This window comes from Globicephala melas, chromosome 17, assembly GCF_963455315.2.
Source record: "Globicephala melas chromosome 17, mGloMel1.2, whole genome shotgun sequence".
Classification (NCBI taxonomy): domain Eukaryota; kingdom Metazoa; phylum Chordata; class Mammalia; order Artiodactyla; family Delphinidae; genus Globicephala; species Globicephala melas.
In genome coordinates, this window is record NC_083330.1 from 65,431,192 (window position 1) to 65,456,585 (window position 25,394).

A 25,394-nucleotide genomic window follows, 5' to 3' on the forward strand; every position below is an offset into this window, starting at 1 on the left:
CTCCAGCAAACGCCTGCCTACTCCTTCTAGATTCAGCTGTGAACGTCACGTTCTCCATGCACCTGTAGCTGTTTCTACCGCCTCCCAGCACACAGTAGGCACAGGACAGAAAGCCTGTGTCTGATTCCTCTCTGTGACACCTGGGCCTGGCAGGTAGTAAGCGTTCCACAAATGCTCGCCGGATGAATGGAGACCTTCCGACATTAGGCGGCGGATCTACGGCGGGGTTTCCTTGGAACCAGCTCCACCTCTTTCCGGGTAGAATCCCAGCGGCTGGGACCGCGGCACTCAGGGCATCACCCCCTGCAGCCATACTGCCTCCCGAGCCAGCCAATATCTTCCCATCCGCCCAACGGGCGGCGGGCCCCCATCCCCACGCCCCCACCCCACTCCACGCAACCTCGTCCCAGCTCCTCTCTGGGCGGCACCTCGCGGGCCGCGCCGCCTACGATTGGCCAAACACGGCATAGCGCCATCTCGGCCTACGGCGCGGTGCGCGCCGTCATTGGTTGGCGGAGGCGGAGGGCGGTGACGGTGGGCGGGGCCCCGTCCTCTGGTCCCTGGCCCAGGCCTAGCCCATCCTCCGCGGAGGTGCACTGGGCCTGGCCATCAACTAGGGCTCCAGGCGGTTACTCTGGTTACTGCCGGAGCGCCGCGCTGGAAGGCTGCCGCCGCCCGCGAGGGATGCTGGTGAGGAGTCCGTCGGGAGCCCCCGCCGCCGCCGCCGCCGCCTCCACCTCCGCCTCCGCCTCCGCCTCCGCCGCCGCTGCCCTCTAAGGGTAGCGCTGTGGAGACTGCCGTGCAGCGGCTGGAAGGTTCGGGGGCTGGTGCCTCGGGAGCCGCGGTGAGGTGGAGGTCTCGAGGTAGGGGCTGCGCTTCCCTGCCCTAGAGCCGCAGTCTCCAGTCCGAGGCCATCTTTGGTGGGCGAAGGCGGTCCCGGCGAGAGAGGACGCTCACTCCTCACCGCCGCAGCCCTTGGCGCTTTCCTACCCGGCTGGGCCATCGCTGTCGGACGAGGCGAAGCCGCATTTTTCCCAACGCGAGATATTTCTTTGATGTTTCTCCCCCTGTTCCTCTTCTGAAAGGGCACCTGCTGCTGGTGAGAGAGAAGAGCAATTTTACTGCGCGACGAGCCAGCAACAAAATTTAGAACATCATCCGGAATAGCCCCCAGGACCCTCCTCGCCTTCCAGAAAAAAAAAGGGCGTGGGGAAATACATGGATTGCTTGAAAGGGGAGAGCCTGGTCGGGAGCTGTTGGAGCAGGAGATTTTTAAATACTGTTTTTTAAATCCTGGAGAACGTTCCCCTCTTCTGATACTTTTATACTAACTTTATGTGATTTTGTAAATTAGTCCGATTTGAATTGTAATCCTGTGACGGTGTTTACTGGACTTTGGCCGGTCCCCCGTGCTACTTTTGGCAACACCTTTTGGGGAGAACATCTAAACACCAAAACCCTACCAGAAAAGATCGGATCTGAACATTGACCCGGTGTCACCGAAGAAGCCTTTAAACCATGTGGACTTTTCTTGGCATTGCCACTTTCACCTATTTTTATAAGAAATGCGGAGACTTCGTCTCTCTGGCCAACAAGGAGCTCTTGCTGTGCGTGCTGGTGTTCCTGTCGCTGGGGCTGGTGCTGTCCTATCGCTGTCGCTACCGGAACGGGGCCCTCCTCGGGCGCCAGCAGAGCGGCTCCCAGTTCGCGGTCTTCTCGGATATTCTGTCAGCCTTGCCTTTCATTGGCTTCTTCTGGGCCAAATCCCCCCCTGGATCAGAAAATAAAGAGCAGCTCGGGTCTAGGAGGGTAGGTTGAATTCCAAGTGGGCAAATGAATGAGTGTGTTATATTAAAATTAGGACTGGGGTTACTCAAATGTAAATATTCTAATTTAAAGGGCGAAAGGCTGCAGGTTAGATACTGTGGTAGGAATTCTCATATAGCTGGGTTTTTTGTTTGTTTGTTTGTTTTAAAAGCTCTTGACTGTTCCTTGGCTAAATCCTTGAGGCTCTTAGGAATGATTGAAAAACCTTTGTTTCATTTAGTGTTGGTGGTGCCAATGCTAAATAAAATTGGTTTGATTATGGATGTTGATTTGATGATGAAAGTTGAAATGTGTGAATCACTAGGACAAAATCACCATCTGTGTTGGAAAAAAATATTTTTTAAATTTAAATCCTTTGGTAAGGATTATGTTTGAACCTGGGAAGAAAGAAACCTGCTGCAGGTTAAGTCTGCGGCTTATAAGAAGGGACAGCTGCCTGGGGAAAGTCACAGAACAGTGGCAAGAGCTGGCAGAGTAAAATGCTGTGTTTTAAAGTTTTAGGCAAAACACCCTTCCCTCCCCAAGTCTGTGGAGCCTTGAGTAAATCAAGGTCCTAAATCAAGAGACTAATGTGTGCAGTTCAACCATGTTCCTAAATCAAAGGTGAGTCTTCAAATACACGTGAAGTTATGATGATCCCTGCAAAGACAGCAGAGGAGGACAATGGTGGGAGATGAGGGGGGAAAGGTTGTTGAGGTCAGAACATTTCGGATTTGTTGCCCTTGGGTGTTTATACTTTTTCCCAAGAGCACTGGAGGATTCTAAGTATGGGAGTAATGATATTTGATTTTTACTTTTTAAGAAGCACATTCCAGTTTCTGTGTGGAGAATGGATTGTAGGAGTACAAGAGTGGAAGCAGGGATGTGGGGTGAGAGACTCCAGCAGTAGGCCAAGTAAGGGACGACAGTGACTTGACGTTAGGGTGCGTGGCCTACAGAATAATTCACTCTTTTTGGGCTCTGGATCCACATCACTTTCCTGTATCTGCAGTACAGATCAGCACGGTTTGCAGAAGAGGGGGGCTTGGTTTAGAAGTTTTGCTTCACCACTGCTGACTGTGAGACCTTTGGCAAATTGCTTAGTTTCTGTAAGGATCCGTTGCCTCTTTTAGGTGGGAACAGCACTAACCTTGCTGGTAGTTATAGCGAATTGAATGAGTTAATGTTTGCAAAATGCCTGGTTCATAACTGTGATAAATAGTAGCTATTAACATTAGTCTAAAGGTAGTCTCCGTTAGGAACCTTTGGAGAGGTGCTGAATTCAGTGATAGGGTGGGTGTGGGTTGGAGGAATGGGAGGGGAGGGAGAGGGAATCTTAAATCCTCAAATTGACGTCTTTGGTGTCTTTGTCTGAGATAATGTCCCTCGAGGTCGCTGAGCACTAGTCCAGGTGGCTGGAATGTCGTTATACCACAGAGAAATTTGGGGGTAGGAAATCGGATTACCAGCAGTCACTATTGGTTCCACTCTGTGAACACCTCAGGCTTTCTGCTTATTTCCTAAATACCTGGGAATTGGTAGACTGTAATGAGTACTAAGTTCCCATTAGTGGGAGCTACTAATCTACTGACCAGGCTCTGAAAGACGTAACTTTCTCCAGAGTTCTCCTTCCAGGATTGTGTGTGTGTGTGTGTTTAACAGGGAAAATTTAGGAAGAATAACTAATAACAAATGGCTAAGATGACAAAAGGGGCTTTTCTTGCTCTCTGAACAGTAATTTAAATATAGACAGTTGCTCTGGCCATTAAGAAATACTGAGAGTAAGAGTAGACTCTATTGTGAAAAGATAATTTCTCTAAGAGAAATTATAAAAAAGTAGAATGGACAGGAAGGCCCCAGTCCATTATACAGGCTGAATGAATATTAGAATCACAGAGAATTAAAATTCTAAAGGATTTTAGGTTTTATCTCCTTCCTTTTTTATTAAAACCCTGTCAAAATGGCATTAAAACCCCATCAAAATTGCATTTAGTCTTAATCGATAAGGTCAGAGAACTCAAGGAAGATGGTTCCTTGCAACTCTGAATCTGAAATGTATTCATATTTGTGAATCCACATACCAAGAAAAAATACTTATTACAGTATTGAACTGGTACTTCCCTGGCGGTCCAGTGGTTAAGATTCTGTGCTTCCAATGCAGGGGACGAGGGTTCAGTCCCTGGTGCAGGAACTAAGATCACACATGTGCAGCACACACGGCTAAAAACAAAACAAAAAATATTGAATTATTCTTTAAAAAAAAAAGTAACAGGCACTGTTATGCTCAGTGGGCATACATCTCTCAAAACAGGCTTTTTCATCTTCTTATAATCAAAGTAAAGGTTTTTACTGTCAGCCCAACGAGTGATAGGTTTAATGTTTGTCCTTATTCCTAAACTGCAGGGCCACTTGTTTGACTAGGCTCTCTTAAGAGTATCAGGATAGGGGGAAAGGAAGGTAATTTAAATATATTCTTTTTTTTTTTTTTAAATATATTCTTATATGTAAGGACTAAAATTGTGAACAGGTCGAATCCCAAGGGACAGAATGAGTTATTCTCTTGGAATTTTACGATAAATATTCTCAATAGATCAATAGCCAGGATTTGACAGTCTTTTTGTTATATAAAAGTGATTTTAGATTAAGGTAGATTTTTCAGATGAAAATCCAGAGGGAGAAAATAAAGATGAATTGTTGAAATATCTACAGGGTGCTGAATAATTTGCAACATGAAGTCATATCAGAAATTGTGTATGGGATTCCCTGGTGGCGCAGTGGTTAAGAATCCGCCTGCCAATGGGACACGGGTTTGAGCCCTGGCCCAGGAAGATCCCACATGCCGCGGAGCAACTAAGCCCGTGCGCCACAACTACTAAGCCTGTGCTCTAGAGCCTGCAAGCCACAGCTACTGAGCCCGTGTGCCACAACTACTGAAGCCCGCACACCTAGAGCCCGTGCTCCACAACAAGAGAAGCCACTGTGATGAGAAGCCCGCGCACCGCAACGAAGAGTAGCCCCACTCACCACAGCTAGAGAAAGCCCGCGCGCAGCAATGAAGACCAAATGCAGCCAAAAATAAAATAAAATAAATAAATCAATTAAAAAAAAAGTTGTACATGATTTGCATCTGGTAGATGCTCAGTATATATTTGAAGCATTGAGTAATTAATGATAGAATTTTCCCTGTAAGTCTTTGAAGCCCCTTGTAAACATTTTTTATGTTTGGCCTATTATGGATTTATAAATATGTGACAGCATTTTCTAAATATGTCTGAATGATGGAATACACATTGAATTTTATTGGGATATTATTATACGTTTTTGTTTAACCAATATTTTGATATCATTTTTTATATATGATCTGGATTTAAAAACATAACAGTTCATTTGGTTTGATAATGTTTAGGGTATAGTTTTTACCTAAGATGCAAATGTCCAGTGTGTCTATATAGTAGTAGTATGATTTAAAGATAACAAATGTGGCTACATAATTCACTTTTTTTTTTTAAAACAGTGCAAAAAAGGAACCAGTATTTCAGAAACAACCTTAATAGGAGCAACTGCCTCTACGTTGATATCTTCTCAAAATGATCCAGAAATTATCATCGTGGGGTCTGGTGTACTCGGCTCTGCTTTGGCGGCAGTGCTTTCCAGAGATGGAAGAAAGGTGACGGTAATTGAGAGAGATTTAAAAGAGCCTGACAGGATACTTGGAGAATTTCTGCAGCCAGGCGGTTATCATGTCCTTAAAGACCTGGGTCTTGAAGGTAGGTTCATAGTGATTTTTAGGAGTTATGTGGCATAAGCAAGCACTCCTTGCTATGACTGGTAAAAAGGTATTCCATTTTATTTTCATGTATAAAAGTTACTCTATTCATTTACCAACAAATTTGCATGAAAATGAGAGCAAAGGCGAAAATAAGCATGAGGAGATATGAAGTAGCCTTAGTGAGATAAATGAAGTGGCTAAAACATTGTAATGGTCAAAATTGAAGACTGGAAAACCAGAATGAGGACATGAAATTTAGTGAAAGGTGAAGGGAACTATCATTTGTAGAGTGCATATGATGTACCTGTTACGGAACCTTTTTTTTAAAGCATCATTCATCCATTAACCCAGTGCTTTTTAAACACTACTCATTTAGGAAATACTTATATTTGCTGTATGCTTTGCATGAGGTGCTGTACTGGGTGCCAAGGCTATACCGGTGAACAAGACAGATCAGCTATCTACTCTTGGGAATCAAAGTATAAATCTAGGCCCAGGCTGTGAACTGAGAAGAGCTGGCTTGGTATGTAGGGTAGGCAGTACGTTGTAGTAATTACCAGCATTGGTTCTGGCACTAGATTGCCTGGGTTTGACTACCACCTCAGATACATAAAAAGCTGTGTGATCTTGGCTAAGTTACTTAACCTCCTGTGTATTCGTTTCCTCACCTGTAAAACTGGCACACTTAAAACAGTCCTTGTCTCATCGTTTAAGAGGATTAATTGAATTCATAAAGACAAAGCATTCAGAACAGTTCCTGGTATGTAGTAAGCACTGTGTGAATGTTTGCTATTTTATTCAATGAACTGAAAAGGAGACCGATGTCGCCAGAAAGTATTGGGTAATGGGGAAAGGAGAGTGGCTTGAGATTAAGGTTGGAGAGGTAGGCAGCTGCCAGGTCATGCAGGGCTTTGAAGGCAGTGGAGCAGGAATATGACAGCATCCTGTTTACGCTTCTATAAGGGCTTCAGACCTTTGACAGCTACTCACAGTGACAGACACACCTTACATCCTGACTCAGTACCTACAAACATACCTAAATCAGACTGAAATTTTACTTTTTAAATACTTGTCATGATTTTACCCAAGTGTACAATTCACAGCTCGAAAGTCACTTCACAATTTACCGCTGAGTCACATCCTGCAGTTTGTAGAAAGCTGTTTTAAAAGAATGTGTGGATATGGTGTGGTGAATAGCCTCCAAGACTGTGGTGGTGCGGTAGCAAGAGTCAACTCAAGGAGTCTGGTGGGAGCTCATTGCTAAGTCCAAATGACAGATGATGGTGATTTGGACTAGTATGGTAGAGAGGATGTAAAGAGAAGTGGACAGATTCATGACCAAATTAAGAGGCAGGAATGGCATGATTTACTAAAGGATTGATGTGAGGTATGAGAGAGGGGGTATTAAAAAATGATTCCTAGGTTTTGATTTGAGCAACTGGTAGATGGCGGTGCTGTTTGCTGATAAGAAGACCTAGAGAGGAACAGGCACTGGGAGGAAGTTGGGAGACCTGTTGAGATATCCAAGTGGAGATGTCAAGTTGAATATATGAATCTCGAGTGCAGAGGAGTGAGTGATTTGAGCTGGCTGGAGTAGACACTTCAGAGATGTCCGCATATTGGTAATACATAAAAGCCACAGCAGTGATGGAGACCAGCTAAGGAGAGTGTGCAGGGAGAAAAGAGAGGACAGAATAAACCAAGTCCTGGGAAACTGATGTTCAGAGATTGGGTAAAAGAAGAGGAGCTTGCCAGGGAGACTGAGCGGGAGCCGGCAGAGTGGCAGAAAAGAGCCAGGAGAGTTTGGTGTCCTTAATCCAAGAGAGGAAAATGTTTCTAGCTGGAGGGGACGGGTACGTATCAGGAAAGGAAAGGAGCCATGTCATGGTTTGCTAATGAAGGGTCAGGTAAGATTAGTGTAGAGAAAGGGCCATTGGATTTGGCCATTTGGAGGTTGCTTGTGACATTGACGGTATTTTGGTGGAGTTGTGTAGACGAAACCTAGACTGAAGTGAGTGGGAGATTAAAAATTTGAGACTAGAGAACTACTCTCGAGGAGTTTTTCTCTAACAGAATACAGAAACGGCAGAGGTGAGATGCAGATGTGAGGATAAAGGAGGGTTTTTTAAAAAAATTAATTTGTATTTGGCTGCATTGGGTCTTTGTTGTGGTACACGGGCTTCCCATTGTGGTGGCTTCTCTTGTTGCAGAGCACGGGCTCTAGGCGGTGGGCTTCAGTAGTTGTGGTGTGTGGCCTCAGTAGTTGTGGTGCACGGGCTTAGCTGCTCCATGGCATGTGGGATCTTCCCGTACCAGGGCTCAAACCCGCGTCCCCTGCACTGGCAGGCGGATTCTTAGCCACTGCGCCACCAGGGAAGTCCCCAAAGGAGGGGTATTTTGATACTAGATAGAGCATGTTTGTGTGGTGACAGAGAAGGTAAAGTTGAGAGAGGGGCGACTAAAGGGGTTACATTCATTGCTTCATTTAACAAATATTTATTAAGCATTGGCCGTATTGTAAGTACTGTTCTGGGTGCTGAGGCTACAGTAGTGAACAAAACAAAGATTCCAGCCCTCACAGAGCACACATTCTAGTTGCTAGTGTAGAGCGTGGTGATAAAAGATGAATAAATACAATTTAGAGTATATATTATGGTTATAAGGGCTTTAGAGAAGAATCAGAAAAGGGACATAGGGAGTTGAGGGTGGCGTGTAATTTTAAATAATGAAGTGGGAGAAGGGAAAGCCTCGCTGAGAAGATGACATTTGAGTAAAGGACTGAAGGTGGTGAAGGAGTTAGGGCTACCTGGAGGAAAGGACTCTCTCTCCAGGCAGAGAGAGAATCAAGGGGAAAAGCCTGGTGGGAGGAGTGAGCCTGGCCTCTTTGAAGAGCAAGGAAGGAGAATCGTGTTGACTTGAGTGGTGTGAGTTATAGAGAAAAGGTCAGATGGGCAATGGGGGCTGGATTCCACTGTGGTCCACTATATGGATTTGGCTTTTACTCCAAAGGGAAGCCACTGGAGAATTTTAAGAAGAGGAGTTATTAGATTTCACATTTTAGAAGTATGATTAGAAATATTATTTTAAAATATTCTTGTTATTGTGTAGAAAAAAGAGTAGATCATAAAGTGGCAAGTCAGAAGCAGGGAGACCTGTTAGAGATTATTGCGGAATCAGTGAGAGTTGTTGGCTTGGACTAGGGTCGTAGCCGTAGAGGTGGGGGAAGTGGTCACATTCTGGGAATATATTTATCTTCGGAAGGAAGAGTCAGTAGGACCGGCTGATGGATCAGATGTGAGGGATGAGAGAAAGAGAGGAGTCATGGTATTTAAATGAGACTAGATGACATTGCCAAGAAGAGGTGCAGGACAACCCCTGGGGTACTGTAACGTATAGAGGTCAGTGAGGTGAGCCGGAGCCAAGAAAGACGACCGAGAAGGAGCAGGTGAGGAGGAAAAGCAAAAGACTGCAGGGCTCTGGACCCAAGTGGAGAGAGTGCATTGTGAGGAAGGGAGGTCCACCTCTGTCCTTTTAAGTTTCCTAACCACCACCCTTCATGAGACGGTCACTTGAGGCAGATGTGACAGTATCCTGAGACAGGATTTTGTTACCTTTATCGTTGAACATCAGGCAACTGGAAATGCCCTCAGACTAATGACTGGACTTAGAATCATTTAGAAATCCAGCCTCAGTGGATATGTCCAAGGTTGTGGCAGCAAACCTCAATGGGTTCTTATGGGTAGTTCATGTAAGGGTGAGGAGAGCCGTGCAAGAGGGAGGGGAGCCACTGAGGTATTTTAGCCAGTCCACGCATCATGCGTACCTTTACTATCATAGCAAGAGTCCTTTTTAACATTCATTATGCTATCAGTTCCCCCTCAGGTGTGATGAGCTATGGATAATAGAAGCCCTTGAAATAGTTACTTTTCGGAGTGTGGACTTTTAATATAATACTGACTGACCCATCCTGGTGTGTGGGTTTTTAATAAGTGAATTGATTGCCCTTTGGCTTAAGCTTAATATCTAGAACTCTTCAAATGAATACATTATAATTTAAATGCTGTATCTTTATAATAAGTCTCATTATCCAGTGGGGAACCTCCTCCTCACCTCACTTTCTTTAGGATTATCTTGACTTTTCTTGGCCTTTTTGTTTTTCTGTATATAAAATTTAGAATCAGGTTTCAATTCCCATGAAAACAAACCCTGTCAAGATTAAGACTGAAATAGCATTAAATGTCTAGCTCAGGTTTAGAAAAATTGTCTTGGACTTCCTATCCATGAATGTGGTATACTCTCCATTCAGTTAGGTCTTGAGTGTATTTAAATAAAATGTCATAAATTTTGTTTGTCTTTTGTTATATTTACTCCTTGACTCTGATTTATATTTGGACTTCCATAAGTGATACCTATTTTATTATGCACTGTATACTCATTTTGAGGTTCAGACTTCACACCAGGTCATGGTACAAAGTTATGATTGGATTTCTTATGGATGACTCCACCCATGGCCTATGGTAGATGGCTTACTTCCATGCCATGTCTCAGGGCGTTGAATTGATTTTTTCTGGTCTCTGTCGTATTGACAAGAAATTTACGTATGGTGCCAAGTTCCAACGTCCATTGCCTGTGGGGGCCCCTACCTCCTATCCAGGAGTGGCCCTTATAACTCCAGCCTTTTAGGCTTGTGGTTCTGATGCCCTTATGCTATTGCCTTTAAAACTTGCTCACTGGTTTGACTTTGAAGTTGCTTTTCATTTATTGCATATGCAGTTTTTTTGTTGGTTTTGTTTTTTAGCTTGCCTTTTCATAGAAAGCAATTCTGCATTTTTCAATGTGGAAGAGTTTTCCATGCCAGTTTATCTGATATGTTGATAGTAGTAGTCTAATATTGGAGCTATATGGTTAATAGTGACAGCTCTAAGTCCCATCACTGTCTTCAAAGTTATTAACTATCTAGTATTCGTGAAGCCTGAATTTCATTAAGGTTTAGGGTGCCATCTTCCTGCCTGCTTAAGGAAGTAAAAGTGCCAAAGTCTGTCATGTTTGATTTCATCAATAAAGTAGAAAGAGAGAGAAAGATTTTTCAAGAAATCTTAAATTAGACCTTGTTTATATACTTGACTTAGGATAATTTACCCAAGGAAAAATTTTACTGTGCTACTATATACTTTTCACATCGTCTATATACTTTTCACATTGTCTGTTGTGTTCTAAATTGGACAGTTTTAGCATTTAAAGTTCTTCCATAATATAATTATGGCTTAAGAAAAACAAGCTATCTCAGTAGCTGACAAAACAAAAGTAGAAATACTAGATGGGCTTTAAACATTTAGGTCAGTAAAGACTGGCAAAGAGATCCAAAGTGAATACACTGCTAACTGGAAGCTTTTAGGATGTATGTGTACTTTTCTCTGAATGAATTTTAACTGGAATAATTTAGAAACCATACCAAAAAATTAACTTACTTTGGTCCTAGGTCAGATGTGTGACAAGTATTCATCCAGCTTGTCCCTGACTGGACTTTAAGTGTGACTAAAAAGCATATCAGAAACTGATTTATTTTGATCTTAGCATAGATGTGTGATAAAAATTGTTTTATAAAAACAATTTTTAAAGTTTTAAATTTTAAAGTTTTCCTTTCATCAGAAATGAAGTTATTTTAATGTACTTAATCCTAATATATTTTAATGTATTTAAATATATATTATGTGACTATTTTAATATACATGCTAAAGTCCACTTTTTCACAGAAACGTATTTCCAATACTGTTAACCATTCTTTAGCATAATTTTAAGCCTGTACATAGTATTTTCTCAGTTCATACTTAATAACATACTTTACCTAACTTAGATTCATATTTAGGTTGTTTACAGTTATTCTTATTAGAGGTAACATTGTGGTGAACCTGTTTTTGTATATACCTTTAATAATTATTAAAAATATGAATTATATCTTTAGGATGAATATCTTAGATGGATTACAAGACTAAAATTATTATATCAAAGGATGCTAACTTCTTCATGGTTCTTGATAATTATTGCTGTACTTATTTTCTAAAATGTTATTACTTTATAATATGACCAGTAATGTATAAATTTATCCATTTTATCTTTATCTCACTAGCAATTTTGAGAGATTTGGTGTCTTATAGTTTCAGTTTTATTTCATTGATTTTTTTTAAATCAAGTTTTGAACATTTTTCCTGATATGTTCAATGTTTCTGTACTGCTTAGTGTGAATCATCTATACACTTTTACCCATTATTGTTAGGGTCTTAATATTTTTCCTATGAATTTTAATGAATGAATTTTATATGTAAATATTTGTGATATTATGAATTTGCTAAGACTTGTCTTCCAGAAGCATTAAGATTTCTGAAATAGTTATAGTAATGTCCAGTTCTCCAGTTGGTATCATAGCTTTATGAACAAAGAAACTCATTTTCAATGGTCCATGTCCTCTTGGTGCCTAGTGTAACTCTGGGTATATTACAAAATTGATTTTTTTGACCTGAATTGTTTTGCAGATACAGTGGAAGGTATTGATGCCCAGGTTGTAAATGGCTACATAATTCATGATCAGGAGAGCAAATCAGAGGTTCAGATTCCTTTCCCTCTGTCAGAAAACAGTCATGTGCAGAGTGGAAGAGCTTTCCATCATGGAAGGTTCATCATGAGTCTCCGGAAAGCAGCTATGGCCGAGCCCAAGTAAGACTACAGCTTCAAATACATGATGTTAAAGAAACACATTTAAACTTGGCCTTCCTACAAATACTATTTTATACATTTTCATAAGTGTTTGGGTATGGGTTAGAACATAGCTATTATACTAAAATAAACCATAAGTTAGAAGAATGTTAGCTCTTCAATGCCTTTGTTAAGAGTATCATATAGATAACCTTCCTTTGAATGACATAGAACTACTGAGAATTTTCCTTTGACTAAATATGTGATCTTTTATGTGGTTGGAATTTAGAGGATATAGTTGTTGTAATTAAGGTTTAAGTTCATATGTGCCCATTTGGGAGTTGGGGTTTGTGGTTATGGTACTTTTTATTAAAAGTCAGGTTAGAGAACTTCAAGAGAAGATCCCTGTTCCATTCATATTAAGGACCTAGACTGACAGAACTGGCTGCTTCTCTCTCTCTTTTTATTGAGCTATAGTTGATGTACAATATTATGTAAGTTACAGGTGTATAGTATAATGATTCACAATTTTTAAAGGGCTTCTCTTAATTATTAACTTATATTTGTCTCTAGCCCTATGCATTATAATGGAGGTTTAAGTTTTAAACATGAGAACCCTCATGTCATTGGCAAAGGCTTAAGTGTTGACAAAGCAAGTGAAATGAGTGGATTATTCTTAGAACTGAAAGAATTTGATATCTATGGAAGTAGAATATGTTCATTGTAGAAAAATGGAAAAATACTCAGAAATATAAAGAAGATTGTAAAAATTATCCATGATCCTTCTAACTAGAAGTAACTACTCTGAATAATTTGGTAGATAAGTTCCAATTCCGTGTATGAATTTGTGTGGGTATGTAAAATTTTTCTGCATGTATTTTATTTTTTAATGAATGAGATAAAACCTCATGTTACTTTTTAAAATGCTTTTAAAAAAATCATTACATTAGTAATATGTATTCCATTTTAAGAAATTAGAAAATTAAGGGCTTCCCTGGTGGCACAGTGGTTAAGAATCCGCCTGCCAATGCAGGGGACACGGATTCAAGCCCTGGTCTGGGAAGGTCCCACATGCCGCAGAGCAACTAATAAGCCCGTGCACCACAGCTAGTGAGCCTGCGTGCCACAACTACTGAAGCCCGCACGCCTAGAGCCCGTGCTCAGCAACAAGAGAAGCCACCGCAGTGAGAAGCCCACACACCTCAATGAAGAGTAGCCCCCGCTCGCCGCAACTACAGTAAGCCCGCGCACAGCAACGAAGACCCAACACAGCCAAAATTAAAATAAATTTTAAAAAAGAAAGAAATTAGAAAATTGAAACCACACCAATTCTAAAATCCGTTAATGATCCTTTTACTTTTCGTCATTCCAGACCTTTTTCTATGTACATGTGTGTCCAGTTTACATGGGTAAACTCAAGATAAGGAAAAGGGAATTTTTCATTCCTTATTTAAATTGTTCAGTTATGCTACCAGAGAATTTATTTCTGTTTATTTATCTTTTAGCACAAAGTTTATTGAGGGCACTGTGCTGCAGTTACTAGAAGAAGATGATGCTGTGATGGGAGTTCAGTACAGGGATAGAGAGACTGGAGACATCAAGGTGAGATATATCAAATATTAGCTCTTCCTAAGAGATTTTTATTTTCTTTTTCTCCTACTCCTTTAAAAAAGTAGGCTCACCAATTTATTATTCATCAAAGGGACCAAGATCTAAGCCCTCTGCACCGAATTGACCACATTGTTCTTTAGAGCACTCCAGAATGCTGTTCAAATAACTTCAGAAACAAACACCACGATTTTAACTGTATTAAAAACTTAAATGAGAAATGTACCCTAGGAGAGAAGCAGAGGGGAACTGGAAGATGCAAAAAGGAAGGACTCAGCATAAAAGAAATGATTAGAATAAAATATTGTTTAAGTAAGAAAGGCAAAAAGTAAGAGAATGTCTGGGGAAATAGCAGAATAAAATAGTTTGCTCCTGTTGGTTTAGTAAAGAAGAGAAAGTCCAAGGCTTATCTGTTGATTCTTCCCGGCTGCTCCATAGGGTAACCACGTCCTAGGAATTATACTCTAATGGGGGCAATTACAAGATAATATAAATACATACATCTACATGTACAAAAATTCTTCTAAGCCCTAGCCACTAACTGAAAGCACTATGTGAAGTTAGAAAATTCTAGAATAAAAGAATGTGGTTAGTCCTTGGAATTTGTAATGAGATTCAATCCTCTATGGGCTGTGCTTGCTTTGTAGCAGTTTCCCCCAGTGTCCATCAAAGTAGCTTAATCTCAGATGGTTTGGATGGTAGGGCTTTGGAGGAAGGTGATCCTCAGGGACTCAAGGGGAAGGGTCTCTAAAGATTGGTCGTGCATTACCTTCAGCCCGTGTAACAGCTCCTTCAATAGCATTATCTTCAAATACTCTGTAATGCCCCATAATGTATTTAAATTTGTTCATGTACCTTTTAAAAGAATGTCCTTTTCACTGTGTACTTCTAACCATTTAGCTGAGTATTCTTTGTTTTTGTTGTAGGAACTCCATGCTCCATTGACCGTTGTTGCAGATGGACTTTTTTCCAAGTTCAGGAAAAACCTGGTCGCCAATAAAGTTTCCGTTTCTTCACATTTTGTTGGCTTCCTTATGAAGGTACCATAGGAATGCAATTGTAGGAAATAAAAGCAACTTGAAACTTGAAAATTATTAAAATATTTTATTTGTTTTTCTAGAATGCACCACAGTTTAAAGCAAATCATGCTGAACTTATTTTAGCTAATCCGAGTCCAGTTCTCATCTACCAGATTTCACCTAATGAAACTCGAGTACTTGTTGATGTCCGAGGAGAAATGCCAAGGAATTTAAGAGAATACATGACTGAAAACATTTACCCACAATTACCTGGTAAGAAATAGTATTTCACTGCCATTGTAATCTACTGTCTGCAAGCAAGTCTCACAAAAGGCCCTTCATTTCCAGTTCTCACTGAAGCTTTGTCTAAATTAGGCCAAAGATAAGGATGGCAGGTGAAAAATTCATCCAGTCAGCTACACTGGAGCTGAATGAACTATTTAAACTAGCACATAAAAAAATCTCCAAGTAAAAAAAATAGTTTCAATGTATTTTTTCTTAGTAATAATTAGTTTTCTGAATAATCATTAATAGTGGCATATATGGTATTTTTTAAGGTAGTCTGGATAGCAGTCTAGGTATGAGAATTCTTGAAATAGCTCTTACACTTAATTACTTCTTGTGCTTGGTTTTTGTAGAAATGATAGCTACCATATATTGAATGTCTACCATATAAGAGGTGTTTTACAAACATAATTGAATGTCTACACAACTACCCTATGAGGTAGGCATTATCATGATCCCCATTTTACAGATGAGGAAACTAAGATTCAGAGAGGTTACTTAGCTTCTCCAAATACAAACCTTTAGTAAGTGGCAGAGCCAAGGTGGAAAGCAGGTCTGTCTAGCTCATACATCTCTGACCTCAGAACATGAGGGCTATAAGGGGTCTTTCAGACATCTTTGTAAAACACTCATTAAAATTATTATTTTTTGAGAATAGGAAGATGTAAGAAAGAAATATAAACAAATTATTAAGAATATTGATAAAATTGAAGGGAAACCCTGCTTGCCAGTTATGATATGATTATAGTAATAGCACATTATCCTTGGTATGAGTACGTTTTATTTAAATATTATGTTTTTTAAGTTATTTTTTAAATTAAGCAAAGTTTTTTTTTGCAAAGTTATTTTTTAAACTAAGTGAAAGCACTCTATTTAATAATTAATGGAATATTAACAGAAATTAAGGTATACATGGACCAATTTAGATTTTTAACAATGACATTTTCAGCACTTCAATACATTTTCACTCAGTTAAGGCATTTTTTAAGCTTTCAGATGGAAAGAATGAGTTATGCATATTTAGGAAAAGGATAGTTAATAATGTGATAGTTTTAGCATTTTTTTCTTTTATATAGATATTTTCCCCCCAGTCCGAAACTTAGTTGCAGCAGACTGCCCTGTGTAATTTTATGCTCAAATTAGTTAAGTTATGGAAATTCTACTCATTGTAGGAAGGAATAGTTTCAGCATAGGCATTCTGCTCCTATATTCCCAGATTACGAATTGTATGAAAAGAAAGTTTATTTTCTATGCAGGTAGAAGCACAAAACTTTAAAACTGGGAAGTATCTCAGAGATAAGCTAATCCAACTGTTTCATTTCTAGATGAAGAAACTAAAGCTCAGAAAGGTAGTGCTCTATACACCTTACCCTTTTTCTACTGTACATACCCTCCTGCTGTTTGTGAATTGGTGGTATATTTCATCTGATCTTATAGAATATGGTGGTGACAGTAAATTAGGCGTTAAATATATGATACCTAGCATTTAACATTTGGAAGAGAGGTGGGTGGTTTTTCTCCCTGTCTCATCTCATCTGGATTTGCTTCACTTTTCCTGAAGTTTTCTGGTTCACCCAGCTCTATGTTTATCTACTTACATTAATTTTCTCTTAGATTCCTTAGTAATTCCTTAGCTTGAATAACTAGGTGCTTAATGAACAATTTAGTAATAATTAGTTCTTGATTTTTCGCAAGGAATATATGTAACAACCATAACAGATGTGTAGCAGGTATTTGTTTATTCTTGATAAGAAAATGTGGTAACTTGAAATTGGAATGTTATAAACCATTTATTTGGTGGGGTGGGCTTTACTGCAGATCACCTCAAAGAACCATTCCTAGAAGCCACTCAGAATTCTCGTTTGAGGTCGATGCCAGCAAGCTTCCTCCCTTCTTCACCAGTAAACAAACGAGGTATTATTTTATTGGACTGATTTTATAAAAGATATTCCAAATATTCAGATTCATTACTCCAAATGACATGTATGTGGTACAATTTGTAACATGTGGTACGGAAACTTGATTACTGTGGATTAATGCATTAGTAATACTAAAATTAGTTTTATATCTATTATTTAATATTCAGTACATATAGGTCACTGTTCTAGTTATTGGAGATACAACAGTTAATTAAATACAGTCCTTAATCTAGAGAAGGCAGTTTTCTAGTGAGAGATATAGATATAATTTCAGAACACTGATCATAAATGCTGTAATGAAAGCCCACTCATGGTACCCCAGATTCACTGCGAAGGGGTGGGGTGTACAAGGCAGGGAGGGGAGCCTGTGAACTGGGAAGGGTGATTAGGGAAGACATTGCTCTGGAAACAAAGCTGGACTTGGGGCACGGAGGGTGAGTGGGAGCTCATCAGGTGGACAGTGAGATGAGGGACTTTTTCTTTTTTTTTTGGCTGCGTTGGGTCTTCATTGCTGCCCACGGGCTTTCTCTAGTTGCGGCGAGCGGGAGCTGCTCTTTGTTGCGGTGCACGGGCTTCTCACTGCGGTGGCTTCTCTTGTGGAGCACGGGCTCTTGGCGCGCGGGCTTCAGTAGTTGCAGCACGTGGGCTCAGTAGTTGCGGCACGCAGGGTCAGTAGTTGTGGTGCACGGGCTTAGTTGCTCCGTGGCATGTGGGATCTTCCCGGACCAGGGATTGAACCCACGTCCCCTGCACTGGCAGGTGGATTCTTAACCACTGTGCCACCAGGGAGGTCTCGAGAGATGAGGAACTTCTAAGTAGGCAGAACAACATCTACAAAAGCTAGGATGGCCGAGAAATGGTGGCACTTAAGTGAACTCAAGTAGCTTCCTATGGCTGGAGCATAGGATAGGTGTCAGAGTGGTAGAAAGGTAAGATATTTATTTAAAGTTTAGTTTTAATCCTATAGACGATGGAAAGTCATTGAAAAGTTCTCTTTTATAATAGCTTTATTGAGATATAATTCACAAATCATATAGTTCACCCATTTAAAGTGTACAGTTCACTACTTTTTAGTATATTCATAGGTCTATGCAACCATCACCACAATTAATTTTAGAACATTTTTATCACACCAGAAAGAAACCCTGTACCCATTAGCAGTCACTCCTCTTTTCCTCCCAGTCCCCAGGCAACCATTAATATTTACCTTCTGTCTCTATAGGTTTGCCTCTTCTGGATATTTCCTATAAATGGAATCATATAATATGATCCTTTGTAACTGGCTTCTTTGAGGTTCATCCATGTAACATGTATCAGTCCTTCATTTGCTTTTATGGCCAAGTAATATTCCATGTATGGATATGTCAGTACCACATTTTGACTATCCATTCATCAATTGGTAGACATTTGGGTTGTTTCTACTTTTGGTTCATACCTGTGTATGGGTTGTTGTGTGGACATTTATTTTTATTTTTCTTGGGTATATACCTAGGAGTTGAATTGCTGGGTCTTAGGGTAACTCTGTTGAATGCTTTGAGCAACTGCCCAACTGTTTTCCGAAGTGTCTGACCCATCTTACGTTTCCATGAACAATGTATGAGGGTTCCGATTTCTCCAGATCCTTGACATTGGTTATTATCTGCCTTTTTGCTCATAGTATCCTAGTAGATGTGAAGTGATATCTCACTGTGATTTTGATTTGTATTTCTCTGATGGATAATGATGTTGAACATATTTTCATGTGCTTATTGGCCATTTGTGTATCTTCTTTGGAGAAGTGTCTGTTCAGACTCTGCACATTTTTTAACTGGGTAAATTTTAAAAAATTTATTAAGTTCTAAGAATTCTTTATTCTAGATATAAATCCCTTATTAGATATGATTTGCAAAGTTTTTCTCTCATTCCATGGATTGTCATTTTGGTTTCCTTGATGGTGTTCTTTGACGTTTTTAATTTTCATTAAGTCCAGTTTATCTGGTTTTTTCTTTTGTCACTTTTGATGTCATATGTAAAGTCTTTGCTCAACCCAAAGTCATGAAGATTTACTCCTATATTTTCTTCTACGAGTTTTATAGCTTTAGCTTTTACATGTAGGTGTTTTGATTCATTTGAGTTACATTTTATGTATGGTGTGAGGAAGGGGTTCAGCTTCTTTTGTATGTGGTTATCCAGTTGCACCAGCCCCATATGATGAAAAGACTATTCCCTATTGAAGTGCCTTGGCAGTCTTGTCAAAATTTGACTGTAAATGTTAAGAGTTTATTTCTTTCAACAGTATTTTGTAGTTTTCAGAGAGTAAGTTTCACATTTTTGTTAAATTTATTCCTAAGTATTTTACTCCTTTTCATGCTATTATAAGTGGACTTATTTTCATTTTAAGATTCTTCATTGCTAGTGTATAGAAAAACATTGACTTTTGCATATTTAACTTGTATCTTGAAGCCTTGCTGAATTCATTTATTAGTTCTAATAGTTCATTGAAAAGTTTTAAACAAGGTAGTGGCATGACTAGAGTTTTGTTTCAAAGATACTACTCTGATATGTTGTGGAAGGTGGTTTGGAGGAAAGTTCAGACTAAAGCCTATAGTAAGGCTATTTAATTATTCCATGTAAATGATGATGAAGGGCCTGAACTAGGGTGTAGCAATAAAAATGGAAGGTAGAGAATGGATTTGGGTAGCATCTAAGATGAAGAATGCATGAAACTCAGTGATTAATGGTAGTAAGAAACAGTGAGGTCTCTTGATGGATCCCAGGTTTCAGGCTTAGATAATTTTGCCACCTATGTGCTGACATCGGAAATACAGGAAAAAGTGTGTAAGTTTAGGGAAGTGTGGAGAGATGATGAGTTCACTTTTGGACATAGTGTGAAGGGCTGGGAGGTCATTTGAATGGCCAGGTGGAGCCCCACTGAAAACAGGAGTGTGGAGCCCTGAGGAGAGGTGTGAACGGGAGCTGTCGATATACTGTGGCTCCTGAACATAAACAGCTATCATTTGCTATGGAGAAACATGCATCATAAACTACCAGTCATGTGAACAAACTATACTGCAAAGCAGAATGAAAGCCAGTGCCAAACTGATATAAACAGCATGCTGTGAGAACATATCCTAGTTGGTGGGACTGGGAATGTTCCATGGAGAAAGAGGAATAAAAGCTGGTTATAGTTCGTGGTTTTTAGTGAAGGTATTAGACTAATACATAAAAAACTTGGATTAATATTTAGAATATACCTTTTCATAAATTAATATATATTATGTGTATTCTATAATTAGTTATAAATGTAGTATATTGTGACATTACAGAAAAAAGTTATCCATAATTCTGCCACCTTGCCACTATTATTATGGTTGGCTATTTCTCTCAGAGACAAAATTAAATAAATACTTTGTTTAACTGTCCCTCTAAGTCATAGGTCATTAGCCAGGCTGACAACTGATGGGAACCTTAGTCAGGAGCTTGGTCAGGAGGTGTATCTCGAGTCAAAGTGCAGAGCTTTCTGCTTCCGTAGCTTTGTTTTTAAGGGGGCCTAATTTTCAGCTAAGATTCAATCAAGGCTTATTCTCCTAAATTAACTTCTGATGGTTTTGGAATATCTGCCTATTCCCTTGGAACCATACAGACATCTCTCTATAACATGCTGGCAGCAAATATTACTGTGAAACGTCAACGACCTCTTGATTTTTTTCCCTTGTGGAAGGCTTGCTGTTTATGCATGGATGCCTGTACATTCTTTGTTTTTTCGTGGAAGAGGCCTTATAAATATTTTGACATTGTTTGACTTAATCTTAGGGTCACATGTGAGCTTTTTTTTTTTTTTTTAAAGAAGATGTTGGGGGTAGGAGTTTATTAATTATTTATTTATTTTTGGCTGTGTTGGGTCTTCGTTTCTGTGCGAGGGCTTTCTCTAGTTGCGGCGAGCGGGGGCCACTCTTCATCGCGGTGCGCGGGCCTCTCACTATCGTGGCCTCTCTTGTTGCGGAGCACGGGCTCCAGACGCGCAGGCTCAGTAGTTGTGGCTCACGGGCCTAGTTGCTCCACGGCATGTGGGATCGTCCCAGACCAGGGCTCGAACCCATGTCCCCTGCATTAGCAGGCAGATTCTCAACCACTGCGCCACCAGGGAAGCCCATACATGTGAGCTTCTTGAGGGCAGGGACCATGTTCTTGTTCTCACTGTATCCCCAGGGTCTGGCACATATTAGTTACCCAATAAATATTAATTGAATCAACTCTTGAATTTTTGCCTGAATAAATTTTAGTCATGATTTAGTCCCTTGTATTTTCACATTCTCATTTACTAGCTCACATTCAAAATGTTTATAAATTACCAGAGTAGTCTTTTTGTCTTAAAGGATGCTCCAGGATGATGTTATAATCTACTTTCTCTCTTTTTATAGGTGTTCTTCTTTTGGGAGATGCTTATAACATGAGGCATCCTCTTACTGGAGGAGGAATGACTGTTGTTTTTAATGATATAAAACTATGGAGAAAATTGCTAAAGGGTATCCCTGACCTTTATGATGATGCAGCTGTTTTCCAGGTAAGATATTATTCTTTGACAAAAATGTCACAAAACCGATTTTTTGGGGGGGCCTAAGAGGAATGGGGCTTTGAAGGGGAGGTCTGTACCTAGGAGCCTGGTCCTTAGTAGTGATTCTTAAGCAGTCTTGTTCAGGATTAAGAACTTGACTTGTAACCTGTGAATCTTTTAGAATCTCTGTATTTGGATATTATATAACATTGGATTACATGGGCCACTTAGCTTCAGAGATGTAACTCATTGCTCTGGAGATTTTTTTTTTGGTGGGTGTGTAAATGTTGAACAAGGCATAATTACTGTACAACAGTCCTCAGGATAACTATCAGTTTAGGGGATTATAAACATCAGTTTGTGCTCTCTCTCTCCCTCTCCCCCCTTACCCTTCCTTCCGTCTTCCCTCCCTCCCTCTCTCCCTTTCTTCCTTCCCTTTACCATATAATAAGTGATCTTTTTCCTTTTCAGGCCAAAAAATCATTCTATTGGACAAGAAAAACGTCTCATTCCTTTGTTGTGAATATCCTTGCTCAGGCTCTTTATGAATTATTTTCTGCCACAGATGGTAAGTGCAGATATTTTTAAAAGAATATTGCTGAAGTGCAGGGTTTTAGCACAGGAAGGGAACTTAATTACAAAAAAGTTAGTGATTAGGCCAGAACTAGAAATGTTTCCTGAGTTTGCTAACTTCCAAGTTGGTAGTCCTTTTTGACTCAGCCCTTGAGCAAGACTTTTTCTAATCATCATGTATCCACCACTTTGTGTGGAAGGCTGTTGCTTCCGGAGACAGCCTTAATAGCAATACCTCACTAATGTGTCATTATTCACCCCTCTGGTCCAAATCAGATGCATAAGATTGCGATGCAAATCTTATGCAAATGCATGAGACTGTGATGGAAGATCTTTCTGGCCATGAATTAAAAGGCAATATAGTTGTTAATCTTTTTCTTCCTGAACACTAGTTTTAATTTCTTTTCAAAGTTGTATTTTGTAAAATGAATATGAGCTTCATATCAAGCCTAGATTTTGTTAAAGTGCACAAGCAGAAATATTCCCACACTTTTGTTTTTGTTTCCATATGAGGTGATGGTCAATCTATACGTTAAGGAAAACATGACTAAGCGGAAACAGTGGTAGAAATGGAGGAAAAGGCATCTGTGCCACCTCCCAACCATGGCCGTGTACAAATTAGTGAGTGGTAGGTTAGTAAAACTAGACCTTTAGGTTTTCAAGAATAAATATAACTTGAATCTCATTACCTCAGGTGTTTACAACAAAGCTATTTCTGTGACCTGGCTGAGGCCCTAGTGGTCTATGCTTTGGTGATCTGATTACAAAGGATGATACAGTACAAATACTTCCTGCAGAGTCTCTAGCCATCGTTCTTGCTAAAAGAAAAGACAACTTACTGTGATATGCCAAGCAAATCTCTTTTGCTAGTTGAGCATGGAAGTTACAGTGGCTGGTTGGGCAAGAAACGAACTAAATTTGGAGTGTTTCTAAGCTCTTCTTTCTAAGCTTTTCTAAGCTCTTGAGTTTCGTACATGATGAGTTTGAATCTGCTGACAAAACAACATTAAAAAAGTTATGAAATAGTGGAGGAGGAATGAGCTTTATTGGAGTAAAACGTTACCTGTTGTACCCTTTTTCATCTTTTGTGAAGAACAATCTAGACATACTTGAGAAGAACATTGGTTCTGTACTATTAAAAAGGTTATTGATTGATTATATTATGTTGTGAGGGTTTAATGAATTATTTTGAGAAGTATAAAAAATGTACACATATAAGGCATTATTACTCTTCACAGCTGTTCTTTTTACTTGATAATTTACTGCTCAGAGATATGGATCAGGCATCTTAGAGACTGGGAATCTGGTTTCTAGAACTGTGTTTTTATAAGAAAAGTGTTTACAAGAAAGTAGTTTGCATCATTTAATGAATTTACAACACAGTCAAGTTAAGCTTTTAAATAACTAACTTCTAAGACCTGCATGTTTAGTAATTATTTACTAGCAGAAAAAGTTTATTCACACTTAAATTACTATGTGTAATGTGACTTATGAAATTTAAAGGAAATCTTGGGTTGCTGAAATGCCAGCACTAGATTTTTTAGAAATTATCTGTAAGGTGTAATAAATGTTACACATTCATTTTTTTCTGACATTTCATTAATACCCAACATAAATGTGTGGATAATTTGATCGGGAGTAATTTTTAACTTTTATTTTAGATTCCCTACATCAACTAAGAAAAGCGTGTTTTCTTTACTTCAAACTTGGTGGAGAATGTGTTGCTGGTCCAGTTGGGCTGCTTTCTGTGTAAGTTGTTTCGATGACACAGAGGAAACGGGTGTTCCAGGTTTTCTTAGGACAGTTGGGTTTATGAGTGACTGCAAGCGCCATTTTATCATCCAGTAGCATCCCAAACAAAACGTAGCCCAGAGAAATGAAAACAGGCAATAGTTAGTGCTGCATTTTTGTTCTAGGAAACAGGGTTGATTCTATGGGAACCATGATCAACAGAAGTTTATACTTAGAATTTAATTCTGTTGGGACTCATGAAACTCAGTAACAGTTCTGATGGTGCAGACATACGTAGAATTATTCTTGGAAAGTCTGCAAAATGAAATTCTTTAAGACTTTTCCCCTTCGTCTGCTATCTGAATGTCAACACTGTTATCTTTTGAAACATCTAGACTCAACAAGCCAGGCAATCCAGCTATTTCAGACCGAGATCTCAAGACTAGTGAGAGAAACAGCTCAAAACAGACAATTTAATAAACGAAGAGGAGGTACTGGCTTCTCTGACAGGGGTGAAGTCTAAGTAGTTTCTTGTAAGAAAAAAAATTTTTTAATTTGTCCCTTAGTTGGCAGATGCAAGCTTATAAAGTCCCCTAAAATGTGGAGTGTGTGTTTACCTTTACAGATGATACATAATTGGAACCTCTTTATGAGTCAACTTTCATTTCCAGGTCTTACTTATATATATATACTTTTTATCTTTCCTATTTATTACAGATTGACTCCTAATCCTCTGGTTTTAATCGGACACTTCTTTGCCGTTGCAGCCTATGCCACATATTTTTGCTTTAAATCAGAACCTTGGATTACAAAACCCCGAGCCATTTTCAGTAGCGGTGCTGTATTGTACAGAGCGTGTTCTGTAATATTTCCTCTAATTTACTCAGAAATGAAGTACTTGGTTCATTAAGCTTAAAGGGGAACCATCTGTGAATGAATACTGGGAACTTGCCAAGTCTGAAGAGACTTGGAAGAGATGTACATAGCACAGTACTATACCTCTTTTAAAGTGGGAACTCTTGGACCAAGATTGGGATTAATTTGTTTTTGAAGTTATTTGTATATAAACATGTAAATATATACTTTAGTTTGCAATTTCAAATGAAGGGTACAATAAGATAGATATGTAAAAGAAATGATTGTTACCGTAAATTAGTGCTAACACTGAGGAACTGCAGTTTGTCTTTTGAATTCAGTATTTGGGATGAGTTATTGTGGGGCATGCAAATAAAATGAAGAACGAACTCTCATGTCTTTTTGCCTCGTGCTGTGGACTTCTTTACGTAACTTCATGAAAAAGAAACTAAAGTGGGATGGAAAATACGGAGGGAAACCTATTCTGTTAAATAACTCCTGACGCTGGGGAAGTTGCCTTAATATCTCTGGACCTTATTTTCCTCATCTATCCACCTGTCTTTCCTCACTTATGCAATTGGATAAGGTTATTTTCTGAGTTCTTA

General features: G+C 39.4%; 2 protein-coding genes across 4 annotated transcripts in view; one reads left to right on the forward strand and one right to left on the reverse strand.

Moving 5' to 3' along the window:
* The first annotated feature begins 552 nt into the window (after nucleotides 1-552).
* Nucleotides 553-25,184, forward strand: SQLE (squalene epoxidase). 2 transcript variants are annotated; one of them, XM_060287614.1, is made up of 11 exons: nucleotides 553-1,809; nucleotides 5,321-5,573; nucleotides 12,106-12,286; nucleotides 13,771-13,867; nucleotides 14,800-14,913; nucleotides 15,066-15,165; nucleotides 16,996-17,091; nucleotides 21,497-21,639; nucleotides 22,102-22,198; nucleotides 23,865-23,952; nucleotides 24,652-25,184. In XM_060287614.1, the coding sequence occupies exons 1-11, from the start codon at nucleotides 1,519-1,521 to the stop codon at nucleotides 24,842-24,844; spliced, it is 1,653 nt and encodes a 550-aa protein (XP_060143597.1). In that variant the 5' UTR covers nucleotides 553-1,518; the 3' UTR covers nucleotides 24,845-25,184. The 2 variants fall into 2 exon arrangements, with proteins under 2 accessions (XP_060143597.1, XP_030731636.1); XM_030875776.2 differs by having other exon boundaries at nucleotides 555-1,809; nucleotides 14,994-15,165.
* Nucleotides 3,186-25,394, reverse strand: part of WASHC5 (WASH complex subunit 5) — a 76,584-nt gene continuing 54,375 nt past the window's right edge. The window contains exon 32 of one of the 2 annotated variants that reach the window (XR_009559655.2): nucleotides 3,186-4,026. The gene's annotated coding sequence lies outside the window, so the exon portion shown is untranslated. Of the gene's footprint in view, nucleotides 4,027-22,053; nucleotides 24,024-25,394 lie in introns of those variants that run through there. The other variant, XR_009559656.2, reaches the window with a different exon arrangement.

Bases quoted from the DNA above. Each gene is read 5' to 3' on its own strand.
- SQLE (XM_030875776.2), top strand. From the start codon at position 1,519: ATGTGGACTTTTCTTGGCATTGCCACTTTCACCTATTTTTATAAGAAA. The intron at 13,868-14,799 runs GTGAGATATATC...TTTTTGTTGTAG, and splicing joins GAGAGACTGGAGACATCAAG to GAACTCCATGCTCCATTGAC. The intron at 21,640-22,101 runs GTAAGATATTAT...TTTCCTTTTCAG, and splicing joins ATGATGCAGCTGTTTTCCAG to GCCAAAAAATCATTCTATTG.